Source organism: Schistocerca serialis, chromosome 9, assembly GCF_023864345.2.
Source record: "Schistocerca serialis cubense isolate TAMUIC-IGC-003099 chromosome 9, iqSchSeri2.2, whole genome shotgun sequence".
Lineage (NCBI taxonomy): Eukaryota > Metazoa > Arthropoda > Insecta > Orthoptera > Acrididae > Schistocerca > Schistocerca serialis.
The window spans coordinates 430,968,247-430,991,930 of NC_064646.1; the positions used below are offsets into that span (position 1 = coordinate 430,968,247).

The 23,684-nt window shown below is 41.7% G+C and overlaps 1 protein-coding gene across 1 annotated transcript; it reads right to left on the reverse strand.

Moving 5' to 3' along the window:
* Nucleotides 1–2,372: 2,372 nt before the first annotated feature.
* On the reverse strand, nucleotides 2,373–23,498 carry LOC126418965 (fatty acid-binding protein, muscle). The gene is made up of 3 exons (XM_050086011.1): nucleotides 23,342–23,498; nucleotides 4,484–4,761; nucleotides 2,373–2,571 (listed from the first exon to the last, which is right to left on the reverse strand). The coding sequence occupies exons 1-3, from the start codon at nucleotides 23,415–23,417 to the stop codon at nucleotides 2,521–2,523; spliced, it is 405 nt and encodes a 134-aa protein (XP_049941968.1). The 5' UTR covers nucleotides 23,418–23,498; the 3' UTR covers nucleotides 2,373–2,520.
* Nucleotides 23,499–23,684: the final 186 nt, after the last annotated feature.

Consider the following 23,684-nt stretch of genomic DNA (forward strand, 5'->3'; position numbering starts at 1 on the left):
TATCAACCATTCAACGAAACATCGTCGATATGGGCTTTCGGAGCCGAAGGCCCACTCTTGTACCCTTGATGACCGCATGACACGGAGCTTTATGCCTCACCTGGACCCGTTAACACCGACACTGGACTGTTGATGGCTGGAAGCATGCTGCTTGGTCGGACGAGTCTCTTTTCAAATTATATCGAGCGGATGGACGTGTACGGGTATGGAGACAACCTCATGAATCCATGAACTCTGGGCCGTGCGGTTTTAGGTGCTTCAGTCTGGAACCGCGTGACCGCTATGGTCGCAGGTTCGAATCCTGCATCGGGCATGGACGTGTGTGATGTCCTTAGGTTAGTTAGGTATAAGTAGTTCTAAGTTCTAGGGGACTGATGACCATAAATCTTAAGTCCCATAGTGCTCAGAACCATTTGAACCATGAACCCTGCATGTCAGCAGTTGACTGTTCAGCCTGGTGGAGACTCTGTAGTGGTGTGCGGTGTATGCAGTTGGAGTGGTATGGGACTCCTGATAAGTCTAGTTACGACTGTGACAGGTGACACCTACGTAAGCATCCTGTGTGATCACCTGCATCCACTCACGTCCAATGAGAATTCCGACGGACATGGGCAATTCCAGCAGGACAATGCGACAGCCCACACGTTCTGAATTTCTCCAGGAACACTCTTCTGAATTTAAACACTTCCGCTGGCCACCATACTCCCCCCAGACATGAACATTATTGAGCATATCTGGGCTGCCTTGCAACGTGCTGTTCAGAAGAGATCTCCACTCCCTCGTACTCTTACCGATTTATGGACAGCACTGCAGGATTCATGGTGTCAGTTCCCTCCAGCACTACTTCAGACATTAGTCTAGTCCATTCCACGTCGTGTTGCAGCACTTCTGTGTGCTCGCGGAAGCCCTACACGATATTAGACAGGTGTGCCAATTTCTTTGGCTCTTCAAAGCCTAAAGTCTGAAATGTAATTGCTTTTTCTAAAAATTGTATTCTGATGAGTAATGAAATATTAGAAAACATGGAATTGACATTATTGTGAATAGAATTATTCAGAAACTATTTACTTAAAATATAACTGTTTTAATTATAAGTGGGCACAAGTGATTTGAAGAACTAGTTGCTACAGTGTTGAAGTAGCTAACATGTTTGTCAAGCCTGAATTATCTGTAATGTAGTGGGAACTGTTGGTATATTTTGTCAGATTTATATTGAATCATTTCATTGACATTTCTAATTCACAAAGCTTTGCGATGTTATTTCACGATGCTTTTCGACGTGATTTGCCTTTTACTGTCCTCCCAATTGCAAACTGTCTGCTTAACAAACTAATTACCTGGAATTTTGTTTGACGTGGCTGAAAGTCGTATTGATGGAACTTTTAAGTGATGTTTTCCTGCAGACTGGATCTAAAAAGTGCTGATGCAACGAGGAGGTTTCCTACAGCGAGGAATCCATTTGTGGCTGGCACTGTGGAAGCAAATACATTGTTTGCTGTACGACCACACTGTACGTTAAGTGGTTAGACCTGTTTGGCAATTACGAGAATGGTGTAAAATTCTGTCACAGCTGCAGGAAATGGTATACCTTTAGAGTCTTTATTGTTAAAACAGGAAATCCACACTATCCTGGTATATGGGTATTAATGACAGTAGCTAAATAAGATATTTTTTCGTGACAAATTTCAGTAATCACTTGCAAATAAATTTTACTATACTTTTCCCGTGTCGACAAATTAATTTGTCATCTTCTGAAAATTAGTTTGGCAGAGAGTCAGTATCTTATTGATAGAAGAATAATGCCATGATACCATATGTTCAGAAATTTCTGAATATAACGTGGCACTATTCTTTTATGGAGAAGGTATTGACTGTCAGCTAAATTCAGTTTCTAAAGATGACGAATTAATTTGTCGAAACCGGTAATTCATAATAAAATTTATTTGCAACTGATGACTGAAATTTATCCTGAAAAAATAATACTACAGTTGCTGGAAATTAGAGCCATGAATAGAATAATAAGTTTAACATGAGTTTGATGGTTTCAAAATACCTCTTACCAAACCTATATATATACTGGTTATTCCATTCTGGTATTCGCTTCAGGAATTATTATTGCTTTTCCTCTGTTTAATTTCCATTAACATAGGCAGTTCATTCATTTCACATGCAGGTCCACTGACCACCGGTATACTGATGGCCGTGTTATCTACTTTTAATTACTTTCGTTATGTTGAGCAATACTTTTTTCACAGACGAAGTCAGATTGTGTTTCAAGATGTTCGACTGCGAACTCATTTGCTGTTGTCTCATCTGTTTCGTGATTGCTGCAGTAAAGACAGTGGGGAAGGAAACCGAATGATAACAAAATGTTTGTGAAATTGTAAAAAATGATTTAATTAGATACACACCAAGCACATATTACTTTAAAAAAAGCAAACAATAACTTCGGATCACACAGTAAACTGAAAATTACATTTAATGCTGAAAACAAAGGAAGTCGGTGGGACGGGTGCCCGTTTACTGGGCCTTGTATATTCTCGTTGCCACCAGGTCGCCCAGTTTAATCGTCTGCAACAGAAACAAAAGGTCACCGTTACGGAATGAGTCTAGAGATAGCGTCATTCTGAAAAACAGCCATATACTAAAGGTTTTTGAAAGCCAGTAACTGTGTTAATAATGATTTAAGTAATGAAGTACTGCAAAAGTCTCGTTGTTTTCCCTTATCTTTGTACCATTTTATTTTTTTAACGTAAAGCAAGCAGTGTGATTGATGGTTTGCACGTATATGTATCTCTGCGTAATGAAGGACGCATTGAAGACCAAAGCACGTCAAAAATAGACAAACTACACACACACACACACACACACACACACACACACACACACACACACACAGACATCTCATACAACAGTTATGTACACACTTGAAAATGGGAACAAATTCCTGAAACGCGTCATGCTACACGTGAAGAAACGTAACTGATGCAGTACTATATTATTTAAATCATTAGAGCAACTAATGCTTCTTCGTGAACACCTAATACATTTTGCCGAAAGCTCGCCAGTGCCAGAGTGTAACTCTAAAGCGGTAAGACATATAACCTGGCATGTAAATCGGTCTCTTAATGAGGCTATGCGCTAAAGAATTAAAATGTATAGAGAAGTCCCTGCAATAACATTTTTTTATTGTACATGGGCACTTATAATTGCTGTAATATAGTCTGCTTATAACAATCATAGAAACTCGAATATAGAGAGTAGTGTCCATTTATATGTGGTGTCCATTTATATGTGGCGGATAGAATGTCCCATGTCTTTAGAGCTAAATTACAAAAAACGTAGAGGATCTTAAACTGAGTATATCTAAATAGCAGTGATAGGGTCGGAAATGAAGATTTTGTCTTTTACTGATACACGCAAGTTACACCTCATAGCAACAACTTCACCTCGTAACAGCTGTTCAATGTTACAACAACCCATCCCAACGCATCCATTGTAATTAATCCGTTGACAAAACAGAACTCTTCAAAATCATTATATCCCATTACTTGGACATGTTGTTTATGATATGAGTGTAATCTCGACCATACCACTGCTCTCCGACCAGTATTCTTCAATGTGTGAATTTCACGAGCGAGATGACGGCTTTTATTGATGATGTATCTTCCACACGAACCAGCACCAGTACCTCAAATTTTACTGTGCGAAAATGTCTTCCTCGAAAACTTTGCCCAACCCCTTTCTCATAATTTACTACCTGCGTTGATAATTAGTTGCGAACCCTCTGTAGTTGAAAATATTCCGATTATTGTAATGACGTTCTATGATAACCTATTTCTTTTTCGCTGCGGGTTTGTGTTAAGGATATCCAAACACTCCAGGAGCCGGGAGTTCATGCTCTGGCGGGAGATTTATCAGGAGTGATCAGCATCTCATCGATGCTTTATTAAAATTTAGATCCCTTAATGATTAAAGTTACAAACATCAAACTTGGTATAAGGACTTAGTTGTACGTTATATTTGTAAGATTAGTGCCGAGTTGTCATCGGTATAGTAGTTGTTCAGTTATTCATGTTTCGCCTCCAATACGATTCCCATCCTCTTCCTTTCCCCACCCCTGTACTGCGAAGCTATTGTTTCTGGGGCTTTTCTCATATCAATGTGGATGGTGTTTTGAACTCCAGAGTCTTGTCCCTGTCTTCGCCCTTCCATCTGATCCCTCCAACAAGACTGACAGTTCTCTCGCCGTTCATTCTTCCATCTGTTCGCCTGCCTCTCCAGTTAGCTGAGTTCATTTCCTTTGTCCTTCCGTCTGCTCGACCCAACAAAAATGTTCAGCCTACATCTACGTCTTTCCCCAATTAATCCCCTATCGAACCTTTCGTTTGTCCTTCATTCTTCCGTCCAACCAACCCAACTAAACTGTTCAGCTCACATGCACCGCTCCCCTAGGTAATTCCATTTGATACTGGACACTTACGATAACGCACTGTTCCTTGGAGAACTCGCGGATGATGATGGTGGGGTGGTCGCCCTTCTGCTCGTGGACAAGCTTGTTGGGTCCGTCCTGAGTGATGATGGACTTGACCTTGCGGCCGTCCAGGGTGTCCTCGTCGAACTCCTCGCCCAGCTTGAAGGTGAACTCGGTGTTCTTGATGGCAGTCTTGGAGGTGAGCTTGAACTTGTCACCGTCCAGGATCTCCAGCTCGATCACCGGCGACAGCGCCAGACCTGCCTTCCGCTCGATGGCGCCCACACCTACACACAAAGACCGTCGTCGCCTGTCTCAGTGTAAACAGCTAAGGCTAAAAGAAAAGCATAGCGATTTACGAGGCGTACTCGTACAGTTTTAATTATCAATTCGAAAAAGTAAAGTTACATAATTTTTTTTTTTAAATCCATGTCTGCAGTTATGGTACACATTGAAATACCCGCACTACAGAATCATAGCATACGAGCCATTGATAAAGCGGATTAGTGTGGTAGACTGTTTTCTGTATTTGAAGAATAACAACGCTGCAACAATCCACGTTGGACAGGTAGGAGTGTACGACAATAATGCACTATCATGTGACATAATGGCCAGATGTAACAGGTGCATTCGGTTTCGTCAGACAAGTCTGAATGACGAAGAACGAAGTGACAGACCATATCTCTGTGCAGAACTGAGAATCGCAAGAGAATTGAAGTCGCTGGTGTACCATGACCACCGTATCACAATTGAGACGATCATGGAAAATCTTCAAATCAGTCACGAGCCAGTTCTCAAAATAGACGTTATGGAGATGACTAAGGTTTTCGCCTGCTGTGTTTTGCTACTGTTCACATCGATTACAAAATCTCTGCGAATCGAGGCACCACAAGAAATGTGGCAGCTGTGGCTGGTAAAATCTGATGACTCCTGTAAGCGCCTGGTCACCACGGACGCGTGCTGACTGCATCACTATGACCCCGAGACGATGTAACAAAGCTTAACAATACCACCACGAAGATTTATCACCGCCCAAAGTGACGAACATCAAGTCGTCACCGCGCAAAGTGATGCTGAGAGTTCCTTGAAACTGCCATGGCATGGTGCTAAAACATTATATTCCTAAGGAGCCACCCACGACAGGAGTATTGGTATTCTACTGGAATCTCCTGACGATGTTACGGGGGTCTATCAGGACGAAGCGTCGTGAGAAACTATAAATTGTGTTCAAATTTTTTGGTAAACGTTTTTGGGAATAGCGATCTTGTGAGTTATACAAAATCAGGTGACAAAACACTCTAGATAGCGATGGTTATTTTATTAAAATGACCGGTTTCTGCTTAGTCTTAGGCCATCTTCAGAGCTTCAGCGACTGAGGTCAGCTGACTGTTCTACTCATCGTCAACTTCAGCTGATGGTGCTGTCTGAATATGGCCTAAGACTAGGCCGAAACAGGTCATTTTAGTAATATAACCATCGCGATCTATACTGTTTTTTCACATACTTTATATTGTAAATGGCGCGTTTTTGCTCCAGACAACTTCCCAATCCATTTGAGGAGCACACACCCACACATGCTGCTTCTTTGGGATAACAAATTTTGTTCATCCTCCATATTTAACAGACACGACACACTGTAACTTCTTCTTCTTATCTCAAATGAAGAGACCATTGCATGGCAGCTTTTCCGTAATGAGAACGAGGTGATTTTCGAGGTGCACTGTTACCTCAACAGCAAAATTGCATTCTGCAACTAAGGTCTTCCACAAGACATCCACTACTGCAAAAAATATGTCACGTTGAAGGGTGAATATCTGGAAAACACATAACGCCATCACTAACAAGGGGAGGCCGCCAATTGTGAAATTCAGATTCGAATCATACTGCGCATAATAAAAGCTCATGGCCAGATGTGTAATGTGGCACAGCACCAAGATGCACTTCTCAGTCGTTGTCGAGAAAATCGACAGTTAAAAGAAACAGTTGCGGTGAAATACTCTCAACGATTAATAATTTTCCACAGCGTCGTGGCGCAGCGGTAAGCGCTCGGGTTCGTCATCCGAAGGTCGCCGGATCGAATCTCACAACATGCAATTTTTTGTTTTTAGTATTTGTTTTTTGTAATTCAGATGTATATATATATATATATATATATATATATATATATATATATATATTTTTTTTCCTGGCAATCAGTTGCAACAATTATGCATATAATAAGTTGTTGAAAGTTGTTTGTCGTGGAAAAACTGGCGACTTCGAACATCATTATGTTTTCCGCAAACAAAGTTGTGTTTCACAAATGTTATTAATTGTCTTCATAATGTTAACCACGTATAGTTAACGGAAGACGTAGAAACGATATTCCGAAACGAATACGTATAACGTAAGTCAAACGTTCGAATTAGAAATGAGACCCCACGAACACAAATTCGCTGTGGCAGGTATGAAATATAAACTCCGTTACTCGCTCGTTACACTTGAAGGACAAATGTTGAATGGGCCGAAACGAGCCGCCGCATAACAGCGTAGTTGCCTGCTAACTTCGAAAGAAGGTAGATGCGGTCCCTAGCGCAACTTACAACATCGTCGAAAATCAGTGCGGACGGGAGAGTTTTGGTACACCCTGTTAAAAAAACGGAAAAATGGAGGCTGCACAATTGGAGAGCGATCCGCCTTTATCAACATGCATAAGCAATTCATTAATAGTATATATATATATATATATATATATATATATATATATATATATATATATATATATATATATATATATATATATTTGAATTACAAAAAACTAACAATAAAAAAAATGCATGGCGCGAGATTCGATCCGGCGACCTTCGGATTACGAACCCGAGCGCTTACCGCTGCGCCACGACGCTGTAGAAAACTATTAATCGTAGAGAGTATTTCAGCGCAACGGTTTCTTTTAACTGTCGATTTTCTCGACAACGGCTGAGAAGTGCATCTTGGTGCTTTGCCACATTACACCTCTGGCCATGAGCTTTTATTATGCGCAGTATGAATCGAATCTGAATTCCACAATTGGCGGCCTCCCCTTGTAAGCTTAATGATCACAGCCTGACTTTCTCCGATGTGACAGTGAAAACTGTATGACTAACTCTCCTACTGCGTCAATACCGTTTGTACATTTTTGGACAGAAACTTGCATTAGTTTCCTGGATTGGCACAAATTACACTAGCGTCTCAGTTACGAGGGGTTTGACGAAGTTCTTATAGCAAGTTCTGGTTGTATACAATACTACACGTATCTTTAGTAAAGCGAGTAAGCGAGCCAGAATATGCTTTGTGAATTTTAAAATTTTTCCATCGAACTGAATATTCTAAGAGATTTCAGACTTGTTGCCGGTAGTCGTTAACTGCAACGATATTTTGAATGGGTAATTATCAATTATCTTAGGTGGGCTATCGAAATTGATAGCTCACGAAGATGACTGCCATATGCCCTGTCGAAACATCGTTGGTTTTAGTTAAGAGCGACCGGCAGGATGTCCGATACTACTTTGAATATACAGAGCACACTAACTTCGTATGCAGATATATTATCAACTACCTGAATAAAGAAGAAATAACACATGAGGGAAGCTACATATTTCTGCAGTTTCAAATATAAAACGAACCCTCCTCTTTCGAAATAACTCTGTCATACTCAATACCTCAAATCAGCCTACGTGCATGACTAGCAACAGAACCTCTCAATTTCTTAACCTTCCTCCTGCTTTCCTCTTTCACCTTTCTACTTTACCCTTCCTCCTCCTTTATTTTTCCTTCCTCCTTTTTTTTCCTTTGTGCCAGGAATCCTGGAGATCTGTTTGCTTCTAACTTTACCGTTCTTCTCAATATTTGGTAAGTCAGGACAGGAATTCGATCGCGGTGTTACCAAGAAACGGTTGACAGACGAAGCAAAGATGACATAAGAAGCGGACTAGCACAGACAAAGAGAGGGTTCCTTGCCAAAAGAAGTCTACTAGTATCAGACAAAGGTCGTAATGCGAATTTTTTAGAATGTTCGGCTGAAGGGCAGAATTGTTTGGAGCTGAACCAAGGACAGTGAGGAAAGCGGAACAGGAAATAATCTAATCGATGAAAATGTGATGTTACAATAGGCTGATAAAATTAATTCGACCAATAATACAAGGAATGAGAAGGTTCTTTGTACAATCAATAAGGAAAGGAATATTTTTGAAACACTATCTACAACAGGGGAATGGATGTTAGGACTATGTTAAGGTATCGTTAGTTAAATGCCTTGGCACTATAGAGTTTCGCACAAGCCAAAATTGTAAATGAAGGCAGACATTAGGGTATTTATGTCGATGTTGGGTGTAGATGATACCCTTCGATAAACAATTTGGCGCAGGAGAAGAAATCGTGGCGAGCCGCATCAAACCAGTCAGGAGACTAATGAACCAGGAAGAAAAGGTCCTCCAGAATCTCTATGTGGAATGAAGGCGAACAGGTTTCATTGAGCGGAGTGCTGAGAAGTCAGGAGCTACTTTAAGCAGAAGAACCCATCTACTACTTGAAAGTCAATGTAAGGAGCAAGTAAAATCATGAGAGGTAGTTTTTTTTTCATTTTTATTTAACCGTTTCATCGTTTTTGCAAAGTTTCAATACAAAACGTACGGATCTATATAACTAAACAGCTAAAACAGTGGATAATTCCACTTGCAGGCTGCCTATCTAATGGCTTCTAGGGGCACCAAAAATTTTATTCTCAATATTTCAGAAATTTATTAACCAAATTTAAAACTTTAAAAATACTTCCATAATCTGCTCATTAAGGAGTATAATCTTATGCGAATGACTTAGCACAGTAAGTGAGTTATTAAAGTAACGAACTAAGTAGGCCCTACACGCCTTGAGGCACCGCAACACGCGGTGCGCAAATTACCCAGATTGTACTCGTATTTAGCCATTATGTGCGAATGAGAGCACTTAGCTACTTCCAACAACGGTTACACATAATTTCAAACCTTTTCGAAAATTTTTATCGCTGACACCCCACACAAAATAATGAACAGAAAAAAGTTTATCGATTACTACCTTTTCGCAGTTCATGCTGTAAAAGCTTCGGCATCAGACGTGACGTTTCCATTTATTACTTCCGTAATACAAACACTATTTTCAACACATTTTGTTGAGAATATCCACGTATACCGGTGCAAAATTATCTCGTTGTACGACACGTAGTTCGGAAGGTGTGAAAAACTAATATTAAATCGGAGCGCAAATTAGTATACTGACCCAGTGTATTAACGCCTTCCAGCAAATTTTAAACATAATTGGATGCCTTTTCTAATTTTTTCTCGCTTACAGTCCAAAATAATGATGAAAGTATATGAAATATAAGTTTATCGCTTACTAAATGTTCGTTGTTCATGAGGTGAAACTTAGCATGACATTTTATTATTTCTTTACTACTAAGTCCATTGTTTACTCATTTTTCACATAGTATCTACATTTACCACTGGCGATACCAACAAAATTATATCACTGTATGACTCATAGTTCAGGAGAAAAATCAATTTTTTAGAAAACTATAAATTGTTCCCAATTTCGGTTGTGTAAATGTTAAACAAAACTGTGTTGTTGGGATGTGGTTCTTATATGACTCCTACATTTGTAAAGTAATCTGAGATATGAAACTGTTTTATACTTGGGAGTTACTGGTTTTCAAATAACGTATATCAATTAACTAACTCCATAGTCGTTAGTTTTTATAATTTTGTCTGATTTGATCATTGTATCCACTTTCCTTCAGTTTTTCCTTCTCAATAACGAACAAAGCAGGGGACTCGTTGGGCGAAAAGAATTTCACTACCGTGTCTTACCTCACTTTTGCAGGATTGGAGTCGCAGAAGGGTGTAAGGGAAGCTTTCAGTTTTTAATCACTTTTCATCAACTTCTATGTTAAAAACAACAAAGGAAGTGGACAGACAATATTGCTCTTCGGGGCACATTATCGGATACTGGAAGCACCTGCTGAAAATAAAGGAAGCATAGAAAACACTTGAAGGGTAAACAGAGTAAATACAGAGGTAATGAGCGGTAGTGGAAACGAGAGTAACTGACTTGTCATTAAAATTCAAAGACTGCGGACTTAAATAAAATCTTCCGTTTCTAAGGTCACGGCCACATATGATACACGATCTGACCAAAAGTACTCCGACAACACTGTGTAATGCAGAAATGACCTCCAGATGTCACAAGAGTCGGACCCGCCAGCATAAAAGGAGTTGGTAAGTATTGTGTTGTTGATAGGGAAACAGTAACAGCAGAGTGGGTACGTCTGGAGAGCTCAGTGACTTCGAACGTGGAGTAGTATCTGGATGCCATCTCAGTGATAGACCCATCAGGTACATTTCAAACCTTCTAAAGCTGCCTAATACGACTGTTACTACCTCGAATGTGAAGTGAAACGGCAAAGGAAGAACCGTAGCTAAACCAAGATGAGGAAGACCTCATGTACTGATGACTAGGACCTGCGAACACTGCGGAGGGTGACTGTAAAAAACCGCATGAAATCAGTTGAAGGAATCATTCGCGAGGTCCCAAGTACTGCTAACAGTAGGCGCACCCGGTTGGCCGTGCGGTGTAGCGCACGGCTTTCCGGAGTGGGAAGGAGCGCCTGGTCCCCGGCACAAATCCGCCCGGCGGACTTGTGCCGAGGTCCGGTGAGCCGGCCAGTCTGTGGATGGTTTTTAGGCGGTTTTTCATCTGCCACGGCGAATGCGGGCTGGTTCCCCTTATTCCGCCTCAGTTACACTATGTCGGCGATTGCTGTACAAACAAGTTCTCCACGTACGCGTACATGACCATTATTCTACCACCCAAACATAGGGGTTACACTCGTCTGGTGTGAGTGGTTCCCTGGGAGGGGTGGGGGGGGGTGTCCACCGGGGGCCGAACCGCACAATAACCCGGGGTTCGCTGTGGGGCAGCGGAAGGGTGAAGTGGACTGCGGTAGCCATCGTGGAGTTGTGGACCACTGCGGCTGCGGCGGGGAAGGAGCCTCTCCGTCGTTTCTAGGCCCCCGGTTAACATACAATACAATACCAATACTGCTAACAGTCCAGCTAGCTGGCGTATGGAGTTAAAAACTGTGTGGTACAATGGTCAAGCAGCTCCTCGTAAGCCAGATATTTCTGCAGTCGGTGCTAAGCCACGCTTGAAATGGTGTAACGACCGACGCCACGGGTAAGGTGGATGACTACAAACGGGTGCTTTGGAGGGATGAATCACGCTATATCCTGCAGCAATCCGACGGAAGGGACTGCACCTGGCGATTGCTTGTAGCACGTTATCTGCCATAACGTGTAGTGCCCGCAGTGAAGTACGCAGGTAGTGCTGTTATTGTATCGGGGCATTTCTAGTGATTAGGGTATGATTCACTTATTGCGCTTCAGAAAACGCTAAATGCGGAAGGATATGAACACATTTCGCAAAACTGAGTACTGTACACAGCAGATACGCAGGTTGGAGACGATGGTTGTTTGTGTTAGCATGATAATGCACCCTGCCATAAGGCAGCATATGTGAGACAATGGTTTGTAGACAGTAACATTCCCGAAAATGACTGACCTGCTCAGAGTCCGGACCTGGGCTGAATGGAACATCTTTGGGATGCGTGAGAACGTCAACTTCGCTCAAGACATTAGCGTCTAACATCAGTAATTCTCTGGATTCGGTTTTTGAGGAAGAATGGCCTGCCATTCCTCCAAAGACATTCAGTTACCTGAGACACTGTATTTGACAATACTGTGAGTGCGTTTTATCCATGGAAATCTTTTCTCTCGACGTAGTTCCGGTTTGAAATTTATAGGGCGGCACTTATTGAACTGAATGAAAATAAAACCGTAAATTAGTTACAAACTACGGCGTACACACACTTTATTTCAACCTTTAAAGGTCACTTCAGATATCCGCATTCAGGTTATAATATGTTCGATTTGCCTGCCCTCATTGACGATGATGTGGCGCAGACAAGTAGCGAAATTCTGCATGACCCTCTAAAGTGTCGGAACATCGATACTGTCGATGACCTCCTGAACGTCTGTTTTCAGTTCAGCAATTGTTTTGGGGTTATTGCAGTACACCTTGTTTTTAATATAGCCCCGCAAAAAGGAGTCGCGCGCGTTCAGATCTGGAGAATATGGCGGCCAATCGAGGTCCTTGCCGGTGGCCTCTGGGTACACCTGAGTCAGAAAGCGGTCCCCAAAGTGCTTCTCCAGGACATCAAACACTCTCCTGCTTCTGTGGGGTCGAGCACCGTCTTGCGTGAATCACATCTTGCCGAAATCAGGGTCACTTTGGACAATGGGGATGAAATCGTCTTCCAAAACCTTCACGTACCGTTCGGTAGTCACCGTGACATCAAGGAATATCGCACCGTGACTGAAAATTGCACATCACACAGTCACCCGTTGAGGGGGAAGAGATTTCTCGATCGTGAAATGCGGATTCTCAGTCCCCCAAATGCGCCAATTTTGCTTATTGACGAACCTATCCAAATCTAAAGTGGGCTTCGTCGCTAAACCAAACCGCACTGATTCTCATCATGCCCGGCGGCCAACCGTTCAGAATTTATGAATATTTCGTTTATATAGTTCAGTAATTGTCACCCTGTACTTTTCCTTACTGTGCATGTTGTTAAACTTGACCTAGATGTACGTGTGCAGTAACTGAAACTCCGTTCTCAAATTAATAGGACGCGCATTTCCGCAAGAGGACGTGATTATGTGAGTAAAAGTTCGGCCTGGCTCGCTTATCACAGCTGGATTACAACGGGTGCGGGGTGTGTCTCCTATCGGGAGCCGGCATTCGATAAACACGAGTGGATCGACGGCCTCGAGTGAGAACAGTGCAAACAGCCAGGTTAATGATACCTTTACTCAAACAGATAAGCGCCTGAGGTCGTATCAAGGGCGATCGAACTTTAGACACGTAGACATGCCAACGTGGTGCCGTATTTTTCCATATCTTTTACTGCCTCTCTTATGCGCAGTAGAGTAATAAAGAAGAGCAAAAATTAGTCCCGCTCATCTCTTGCACATTTATTACTGAAAGAGAACCTATCGCATGTAGAACAGGTTGTACGATAGAAGAGGCCTACCTACTTGTGCCACGTTTCACGGACGGTGTACGGAAAAAACGACTTCGATTAAGACCGAATATCTCTAATTTGCCCTTTGTGCTCTTCACACGATATTCATGGTGGAGGAAGAAATAAAATCTTACCTCAATTTCGAAAGTACGTTCTCACAATTATGGAATTAACATTTTCTGAGATGCATAACTTCTGCTTGTAGCAAATCGCGCTGAACCTCTCCCCCACTGACTAAACCCAAGACGAAATTGCCAGCCAAAAATCGCGAGGCTTACAGGGTGACAGGCAGTACTCAGTTATCTGTTGCAAATGTGTAATTCGTGACCACATTAGTGGATGGAAAATGCTATCGATGAATCGCATCCATCTGCCTTCCATACGAGCAGATCCCTGTTCCATTTTAAATAGATGGAAATGGACACAGATTTTTGGCGGCTTTACAGGTTACAGTTAAGAACGCTGGTCTTCGTCTATTTGCGCGACTGCTACGGTCGCAGGTTCGAATCCTGCCTCGGGCATGGATGTGTGTGATGTCCTTAGGTTAGTTAGGTTTAAGTAGTTCTAAGTTCTAGGGGACTGATGGCCTCAGATGTTAAGTCCCATACTTCTCAGAGCCATTTGAACCATTCATCTATTTGCCTGCTCAGAAGGAGCTGTTTTCAGCCCCGAGATGTGTTTGAACACCGTAATACTGTACTAAGCATTGTCCTGCTGGAAGTGGTATGCCTTTGCGTGTTATGGAGAGTCACTTTGGGTACCGGAGAAGTGTAAAAAGACTAGAGGCAATACTGACAATACGACTTATCTTAGAAGATAGGGCGAGCAAATACAAAACTGTATTTACAATATTTGTACATTCCGAAACAGTTTTTGATATTGTTGACTGAGATTGAAATTTTGAGGCAGCGGGGATAAAATACAGAGAGGGAAAAGTTATTTATAATTTTTACAGAAACCCAACTGTGATTATAAGAGTAGAAGGACATGAAAGGAGGCAGAAATTGAGAAGAGAGTGAAACAGGGTTTTATCCTATCCTCGGTATTACTTAATGTGTAGATTGAGCAAGCTGTGAAAGAAACTAGGAATTTAAGCTCCGATAGAAGAAATAAAACAACTTCGTCAAAAGAAAGGAAAGATGGGAGGCATCCCACGAGGGTCCTTTGCTAGGATGACAGCGAAAACCTCAACGGTGGTGAACACGGGAGAATGGAGCTCGGTACGGTGGAACTAACAGAACAGGCACTTCATTTAATAAAAATCCACTCTGCGTCTGATTTGGAGCTACTGGTAATTTGGTCGGCGCCTGTTCACCAGGAGTGTGACCGTAACTTCACATTCTGGACCTCACTTCCCCAGTCATAACCACTGAGTGTCATTATACAAACTCCTCCCTGTAGATCCAAGTGTAGGAACGGAGCATACCTGGGTGGTATGTGTAAGTTTAGCAATTAATTTGCTAACAAAGTAAATAAATGAACTGTTTTCGTTCTAATAATAACAAGCTAGGAACGAATAAGAGCGTTTGACTTCCCATCGACAACGAGGTCTTTAGAGACGGAGCACAAACTCGGATTGTGTTCAATAATGTGGAAGGAAATCGGCTGTGTCCTCTCAGAGGAATCATCCCAGCATTTCCCAGGGGAGATTTAGGGGAATCACGGAAAATCTAAATCCGGACGGCTGGACTCGGATTTGAACTGTCGCATTCCCGAGTCAAAGGTGCTAACCAGAGCGCCACTTCATTCATAGCAAGGCCCTGTGAACCAAGGCCAGTCTTATTCTGATGCCTTCGGTCTGCGCTCAGTCCGTTCCGGTCACAGAACGTGAGCAGATCGGGGTTGTGAGACGTCCGGCGGCGTACCCTGTTGCGTAGGACAAAGACTGTAGCATACAATTACGTTCTTAATCAGTGATTAAGTGCTGCCGAACGGCGGGAGCACGGCGGGGTTAAAGGAAGCAGTGAGTCACCATAGTTGTGTGCCTGAGAGATGCGGGGCCCCCAGCAAGTGGACGTGCTCGCCAGCGGTCGGTTGCTTCGGAGATTGCAAGATACAGGGTGTTCATTCACAAATATCCTACGGAACGCTAAGGATATTCGTGAGATCTTTCAACAAACACAAACAGTCAGAAGGGGCCCGTAATTCAGGGAATAAAGGCTTTCCGTAACCCATTACACACGTATGGAGCTACACCAACCTTTTGTTTCAAAGTAAAACTATGCTTTTCGTATCCTGTATAGCAGCTCGCAATGAGGTATATTCAATGCCGTAAATATTTCATAAATTGACAACACTTATGTGGTAACAATTCGTTAAAACTTAAATATTTCTGCAGCTGGTCCTGGCGGAGGTTCGAGTCCTCCCTCGGGCATGAGTGTCTGTGTGTTTGTCCTTAGGATAACTTAGATTAAGTAGTGTGTAAGCTTAGGGACTGATGACCTTAGCAGTTAAGTCCCATAAGATTTCACACACACACTTAAATATTTATGGTGCTCTCGTGTCAAATTGTCTCTACTGCACTACCAACGGAAAGACGCGCCAATGAAGTAATACATATTTTATTAATTGTGTGTTGTTCTTCAGACCATTTGAGTAGAGTGGAATGGGACCAGTTACACAACGTTTTTCGTAAAACATTTATATTGTCGAATCGTTATTAATTTTTTCAGCTATTTCGAATGTACAATGACGTTCGCAAATGAAGAGTTGATTGACATTGTATTAATTTATGGAGAGAAGAAGTTGCACCAAGAGCAGCAATACTGTATGCAGAACGATTTGTGGACAGTCTCTATTCAAATCGTCCCACATTTATCAACACTCAGAGTTGCGTAGCAATGCCGAAAGAATCGTGTAGGAAGACGGTAATTCGTAGGGATGGGGTGAGAAATAATAGTAAATATTCTTCGGAAAGGTAGTGGGAGAAAAATTAATTGATATCAAAGAAAGAATTGAGAAAGGCAGGGGGATGACTGCTTGAATATACCGAGAGAGAAGCTACCCGATGATAACGAGAAAAACTTTAGTCTTCCTTTGAATGCAGAATGGTTTTGGATCAGGTACACGTTGCTGGGTACTTTTTGCTACAGACGTTTGGCCGAAAAGACGCGACGATCGAGAAAGATTTACCTTTGTTCAGACGTAAAGACTTTGGACGGTATCAGATCTTGCTCTGCAGTTATTTAATGACCACAGATATCAGATATACGAGGAGAGTTGTGAAAGGTACAGGCGGATAATAAACTATGTAAGAAGAGAAGGTGTGAGAAAATCACTTCTTACCCGATTGCATCCACCTGAACTGAGCGTAAGGAGCACTAACAGATCAAACAACCCACATACACAAGCATCCATACAACAAGTTACACTCTTATGCCTAATCACTTTACATGAATCTATTCGACAAGATTTTACCCAACCAGTTACTCATCCTTATTCAACAAAAGTGCGGGCTCTCCAGCCACTGCTATCTCTCTCGCAGACACAAAAAAGATCATTTCTCGTTATGTAATATTAATATGTTTACGCCTGCTGTATTCAACTATCTCCTGGATTTTGTTTACAAGTTTTTAGAAATGATTCCTCTAAAGTTATTCAGGAAAAGCATATAACTTAAAATCTGCTGCTTGCTTATGCTGTCTTAGACGGCAAATGACTTGGAACAGCACTTCAACGAACAGTATTGCTTCTTGAAAAGAGGTTTAAGATGAATATCAATAAAACCATCAATACGGTAACGGACTGTAACCGAATTAAATCAAGCGATGCTGAGTGAATTAGATTGGGAAATGAAACAATAAAAGTAGTAGATGAGTTTTGTTTTTCGGTAAGATAAGTGACGATATCGAAGTAGAGACGTTATGCCTACTCGCGGTACTAAGACAATCATTCGTGAAAAAGCAAGGTTTGTTAACGCTGAACACCAATTTAAGTTTCAGGAAGTTTTTCTGAAGGTATTTATCTGGAGTGCATCCTCGTATGGAAGTAAAAGTTGGATGATAAACAGTTCAGGCAAGAAGTGCATTCACTGTTTTGAAATGTTGTGCTGAATGAGAATACTGATGGTTAGATGAGTATATTGGATAAGTAATGATGAGGTAGTGAATGGATTGGAGAGAAAATGGAATATACTGCACAAACTGATTAAAAGAAGTTTACATCGATATTCTGAGACATTAAGGTTTTATAGATTTTGTGGTGGAGGGAAATGTGTGTGGTAAAAATGGTAGATGACAAACAGAGTTGACTACACCAACCACGTTCAAGTGAACGTACGTTTCAGTAGTCATGCAGAAATGAAAGGGCCTGCAAGGGACTAAACAGCGTGGAGAAATGCATCAAATCAGTCTTCAGACATAACAATGTCAATCACAATGACGTTGTCAATTAAAGCTTTCAGTATCCAAATTTGAATTTAAATGCGATGTTTTAAACGAGTAAGGAATGAAAGCGTTCTGCAACGAGCTAACGAGTTGCAGTACCTTACGTGGAAAATCATTAAACAGAGTGGAGCAAGCGAAATGATCCAGTGGCAAAGACAATGGACTGCTTTTAGGGAGTACAGAGGTTGAAATCTCCGTCCAGCCACTAGGATTTATGATTTCCGTGCTTTCTCTAAACAGCTTAAAGAAAATGCCGGGATGATTCCTGTGCAAATGCTACGGCGATATCCTTTCTCATGCTATCACAGTCTGGACAGGTGCTCCGCCTGTAATGACCTTGTCGTCGATACGACGTTGATTCGTAATGTTGCTTCTGTCCTTTCTTCTAAGAGAAAGAACATGCATGCACATGTCATGCAATGAGTCGTTGCTAAAAACTTGTTGCAGCGACGCCGGAAGAAAAGAATTGCAAGGTGCAGGCTTTGACATGCATGCACGAGTATTTACCAGATGATGAGGCAGTTTATGAGATGGGGTGAAGTAAAGAGGATATTTGGCATACAAAAGGAATGGAGGGTTGTAGAAAACCAACCTTTATGTCGATTACCATTAAATTACACGAATCCTTTTGTAAGGTATCATCATCTCCACTTATATCATTTACTGAAGGGAGCTGTTGTTTCATACCTTATATGAAAATTTCACTTATTGATGACTGGTATGTTAAAATGACGTTAACACTCTACAGAGCAAAAGGCATAGCATATGCTAATCTTACGTTAGATCACAACGTACTTTATTTACTTGTTTTATCTGTACGTCGGGCAGTCAATTCACTGGGACTGATTCATACCCGATTGCTTTGTGTAGTTCTCATTGACCGTTTTTAAGAATCGCTTCCCGCTACCAAGGCCTCCCCAGACGTTCATCAACCTCGTCGGAAGTTCTTACACGGAAGGCGCGGTAACGACGCCGATGTGTACACTACGTGCCGGGCCTCTTCGCACCGGAAGTCTAACTAGGAAGTGAGAACACACAGCGCACCGTTACACCGATGTTAGGCGCTCAGCGTCGGTCAACAACCGGACCACAAATATCGACGAAACGTATCCCTGTGAAATGAGAACGTGTGAAACGTCGATAACTCCGTGAAAAGGATATCATAAAAATCCGCTAAAGCTTGACTGTTCAGTGCGTGAATTTGTACGACTTTTGAATGAAAAAAGTTAACTGCAGTGAAAATGATGTAAATCTACGTCTATGTATATACTCCGACTATCACTGTGCATTGCGTGACGGACGTTACAACTTGCCAACACTATCGATTTTCTTTTTTATTCCATTCGCGTATTTAGCTATAGCTATGGAAAGATGCCTGCATAGGTGCCTCTGTACTTGCCGTAATTCTCTTTATCTTATTTTCATGACCTCTATGTGAGAAATAGGATGGAGGTAGCGTAATCATCGCACAATACTATTCAGATACAGGTTCTCTAAGTTTACGGAACAGGGGTCCGCGCCAGCCGCTGTGGCCGAGCGGTTCTAGGCGCTTCAGTCCGGAACCGTGCTGCTGCTACGGTCGCAGGTTCGAATCCTGCCTCGGGCATGGATGTGTGTGATGTCTTTAGGTTGGTTAGGTTTAAGTAGTTCTAAGTCTAGGGGACTGATGACCTCAGATGTTAAGTCCCATAGTGCTCTGAGACATTTGAACCAGCTACATCGTGTTTCTTTCAAAGAATCCCAAATAAGTTCCCCGTGCATTGCTGTCACACTTTTGTACAGGCTATATCGATGTGTTACGATCTTAGCAGCCCGTCTCTGAAATCATTCGATGCCTGATGTGATGCCTAATTGATAAGGACTCCAAACGCTGTAATGTACTCTGGAACTGGTCCCACTAGCATCTTGCTTTCGATTTTCTTCACAGATGCATTGCGCTTTTCCAGAGACCTTCCTACAAAGCTAAGTCTTCCATTCGCCTTCCCTAATACTGATTTTAGGCTTTCATGTCGTTTCTTAGTATTACCACAGAATGTGACGTGTCCAAGATGATCACCGCTGATCTTGTAATACGATACTGTACATGTATTTCTCTTTGCTATAAGCATTGTACCACATTTATGCACATTTACAGAGAGCTGTCATTGATTGGAATTCCGTATGCGCTTCGTGAGGATCTTCCAGCGACGATACTTTACAGTACACAACAGCATCACGAGCGGACAATAACAGAGTCCCGCTGAGCCTGTCTGGATTTTCTGAATATTTTATGTGAAAGCTTAATTCAGCGACATTACAATATTGGTTAAGGTAACTAAACTGGGTGGTCTGACTTTGGTTCATCAGATATCAGCATCTGGCTTTTACCTGTAGCCGTACTTCAGTCTACAGTGATAGTTGGCACATGTAGATAAACGTGAGAGCTACCAGACGTCAGTAAACACCTAAAATTGCTGACGAGATACTACAGACCTGAAAGATAATCTAATGAGGTGCTAAAAGATGGCTCTGAGCACTATGGGACTCAACTGCTGTGGTCATCAGTCCCCTAGAACTTAGAACTACTTAAATCTAACTAACCTAAGGACATCACACAACACCCAGCCATTGGTGCTAAAAGAAGATCTGTTTGTATTCAGATACCATAGAACTAAGACAGAACTAATTTCGGTTTCACGATTAGTAAATGAAGAAAGAACAAAAGAAAAATAACATGAATGATAAAAAAAATGAAATTAGACAAACCTTTCAACAATTTAAGATGGAATACGACGTTAATAATCATTAGAAGAATGGGAGTAACGTACAAAGACACACACGTAATATACAACAACCGGAAAAACGAATGGAAGTAATTTATACATACTTTGCTTCCGAAACACACCTCGGTCAGTATATTTAGATAAGACATACCTGAAATATGTTACAAACTTTCAAATTTGAAATAGCATATTTCGATTTATGTTGAGGGACACGTTACTACGCACAAACTTTCACGTTATTCGTTCAATGGCATTGTCTGTTATCTTGCGCAAGCTCAGCATGTCAGCAGTTTTCAAACCATTTTCTTCACACATGAGAATTTGATTTATCGTTTGCTCTTCTTCACACACAAGAGGTGTGAATAATGAAAAGAAGATCAAGAAACAGTATCTAATGTTATTTTGTCTAAAACTGGCATGGTGAGACTGTGGCTATGTACGATTAATGTAGGTTGATTCTTACAAAGAAGAAGACAGCAACCAGCCACTATCGGCTCGTTGCTGTCTTCTTCTTTGTAAGAATCAACCTACACATCTGATGTCAATAACGGCATTAGTTATGGCTGCATTTATCTTTACTGTATCCATACTTAGTGCCGAAGACGCAATGTGGATGTGAAAGAAAGTTTCATAAATGGAATAGAAGAGCAATGACAATAGATAAGAATGTTAAGGTACACAGACGACGCAAAACCTTCCGATTTTCAAGAAAATAGAAGACGAACAGTTAAATTGGCACTTAGAACACGATTCGACTTAAGCTAAAAGAAAGAAATAGGCTGCACTACAAGTGAATCGACTCCAGCAGACAGTGTGAACTCGACAAAATCTTTCTGAGCACAGGTACTCGTCAGTCTAAGAAATAAAAAGAAACTACAAAACAGAAGCCAAATACAGACCAGCTTCTAGAGGCCATCAGGGTAGGTGAACTGCAGTTCCATCGTGTCTAGGGGGGATCACTTCATGTCGTATTTGGGCTGCTATTTGATTTGATATAGCGATGTTGACTAGTGACAAAAAGCATTTAGTTTGGCACGGAGAGTAGTAGCAAGCAAGAGAACAAATAGCAATACAACTAACACAAAAAAAGATCTGGAAGCACTAGAAGTATTTTACTATGTGAATGGATACTGGGAATCATGTTATGAATTCCCGGTGCTGTTCTGGACGAAACACCAACTAATGTCTGTTGAGGAACTCATAATAAAACTGCATGAGGAATAGACAAACGGCATAAAGAAACACCGGGAACATTCAACTGAATTGAAGACCTACATTTAATAAAATGTGGGTTACGAACGAGTAAATCAAAGACAAAATTGATGAAGAACCATGAAATATAGAATAGTGATTCGTTAAACATTACAGTCTCAGGAAAAGTGAAGACTGAGTAAATCCTGCTATGTGAAAAAATTTCCTGAACGCGGCCGAAGCAAGAAAGACATAATAAATAGAGTGCCCAAAGGTAGGTAGCAAAGTTATTTCTAGAAAAAGCGTTTTCTGGTGTTGGACATTGGAAGAGAGCTATGAAAAAGCTCCTGAAACTGTACCTCAGTATCGAACTAAAATCCAGACAGACAAAATACTAGAAAAGAGGCGCGCAGCAGTGCAACTGTCGTGCTGTAGAACGTTGTTGGTGTGGGCTGTCCCAGACGTTATTGAAGATGTACACTGAGGAAACTGTGAGAGGAACCAAGGAGTAATAGAGAAACGAAACTAAAGCTCAGTAAGAAGGAGTAATAATTTGAGATTTGCGGATGACTCTGTAATGTAACGGCAAAGGACTTGGAATATCAGATGAGTGAAACGCTTAGTGATTTGAAAAGAGAGTGCAAGATTAAAAACAACAAAAGTAAAACAAGCGTAATGAAATGTGGTGGAATTAAACCAGACGATGGTGAAAGATCTGTGCTAAGAACTTAGACACAGGTGAGTTTTACTGTTTGGACCGCAAAATAACTGACGATGAACTAGATAGAAAGTATACAAAATGTAAACTGGATATAATAAGTTAAGTGTTTCCGAAATAGAGGAATTTGTCAACATATAATACAAATTTAAGCGCTAGCAGTTATTTTCTGGAGGTATTTGTGAGGGGTGTAAAGTGTGTAGTAGTTCAGACAAAAAGAGGATAAAGTTTTTGAAATGTGCTACAGAAGAATACTAAAGATTAGATGAGTAGATGGAAAAGTAATTTATGGCATAGATTGACTAAAAAAGGGATTGGCTGATAGGACAACAAGGAATCGTAGGGAGTAAAAATTGTAGATGGAGACCAAGGCCGGAATAGCGTAAGTAGGTTCAAACAGTTGCAGGTTGGAGTAATTATGCAGAGAAGATGATGGACAGGCTAAAGTAACATGGAGAGCTGCGTCAAACCAGTCTTCAGATCGAAGACCACAACAAGATAAACAAGACAGGAATAAATGGTGGAGACATTAAAGTCGTAAGAGGAGCAAAACTACAAAACATTTAGATACAGCACTAATCACTGGTAGAACAATAAAAACAGTGAGTAGCTATCTGCATACAGGAGAATTACGACAGGCAAGGAAATAAAGACACGTAAATAAGTGCACGGGTGGCTTACCGATGGCCTTCATGTACTCCTCAAAGTTGGTCTGCGAGTCGAGCTTGTACTTGATGCCTGCGAATTCCTTAACCATGGTGGCTGCTGTGTGGCTGGCGGTGGGCAGTGATCGGAGAGGAACTGGCTGAGAAGTGCCGGCTCGTCCGGTGGCGGTCCGATATATAGGCGTGGCGGCGGCGGCGGCGGCGGCGGATGCGGCGAGGGCGGAGTCCGGAGAGCAGCCGGCAATTGGGCAACACCAGCCACGGATAGAGCGGCCGGCTCGCAGCGGCCTGGGGAGAGCGCGCGGGCGGGGCAGCGGGTTTCAAGCAACCGGGCAATCAGTCGACATTCCCAGCACCAC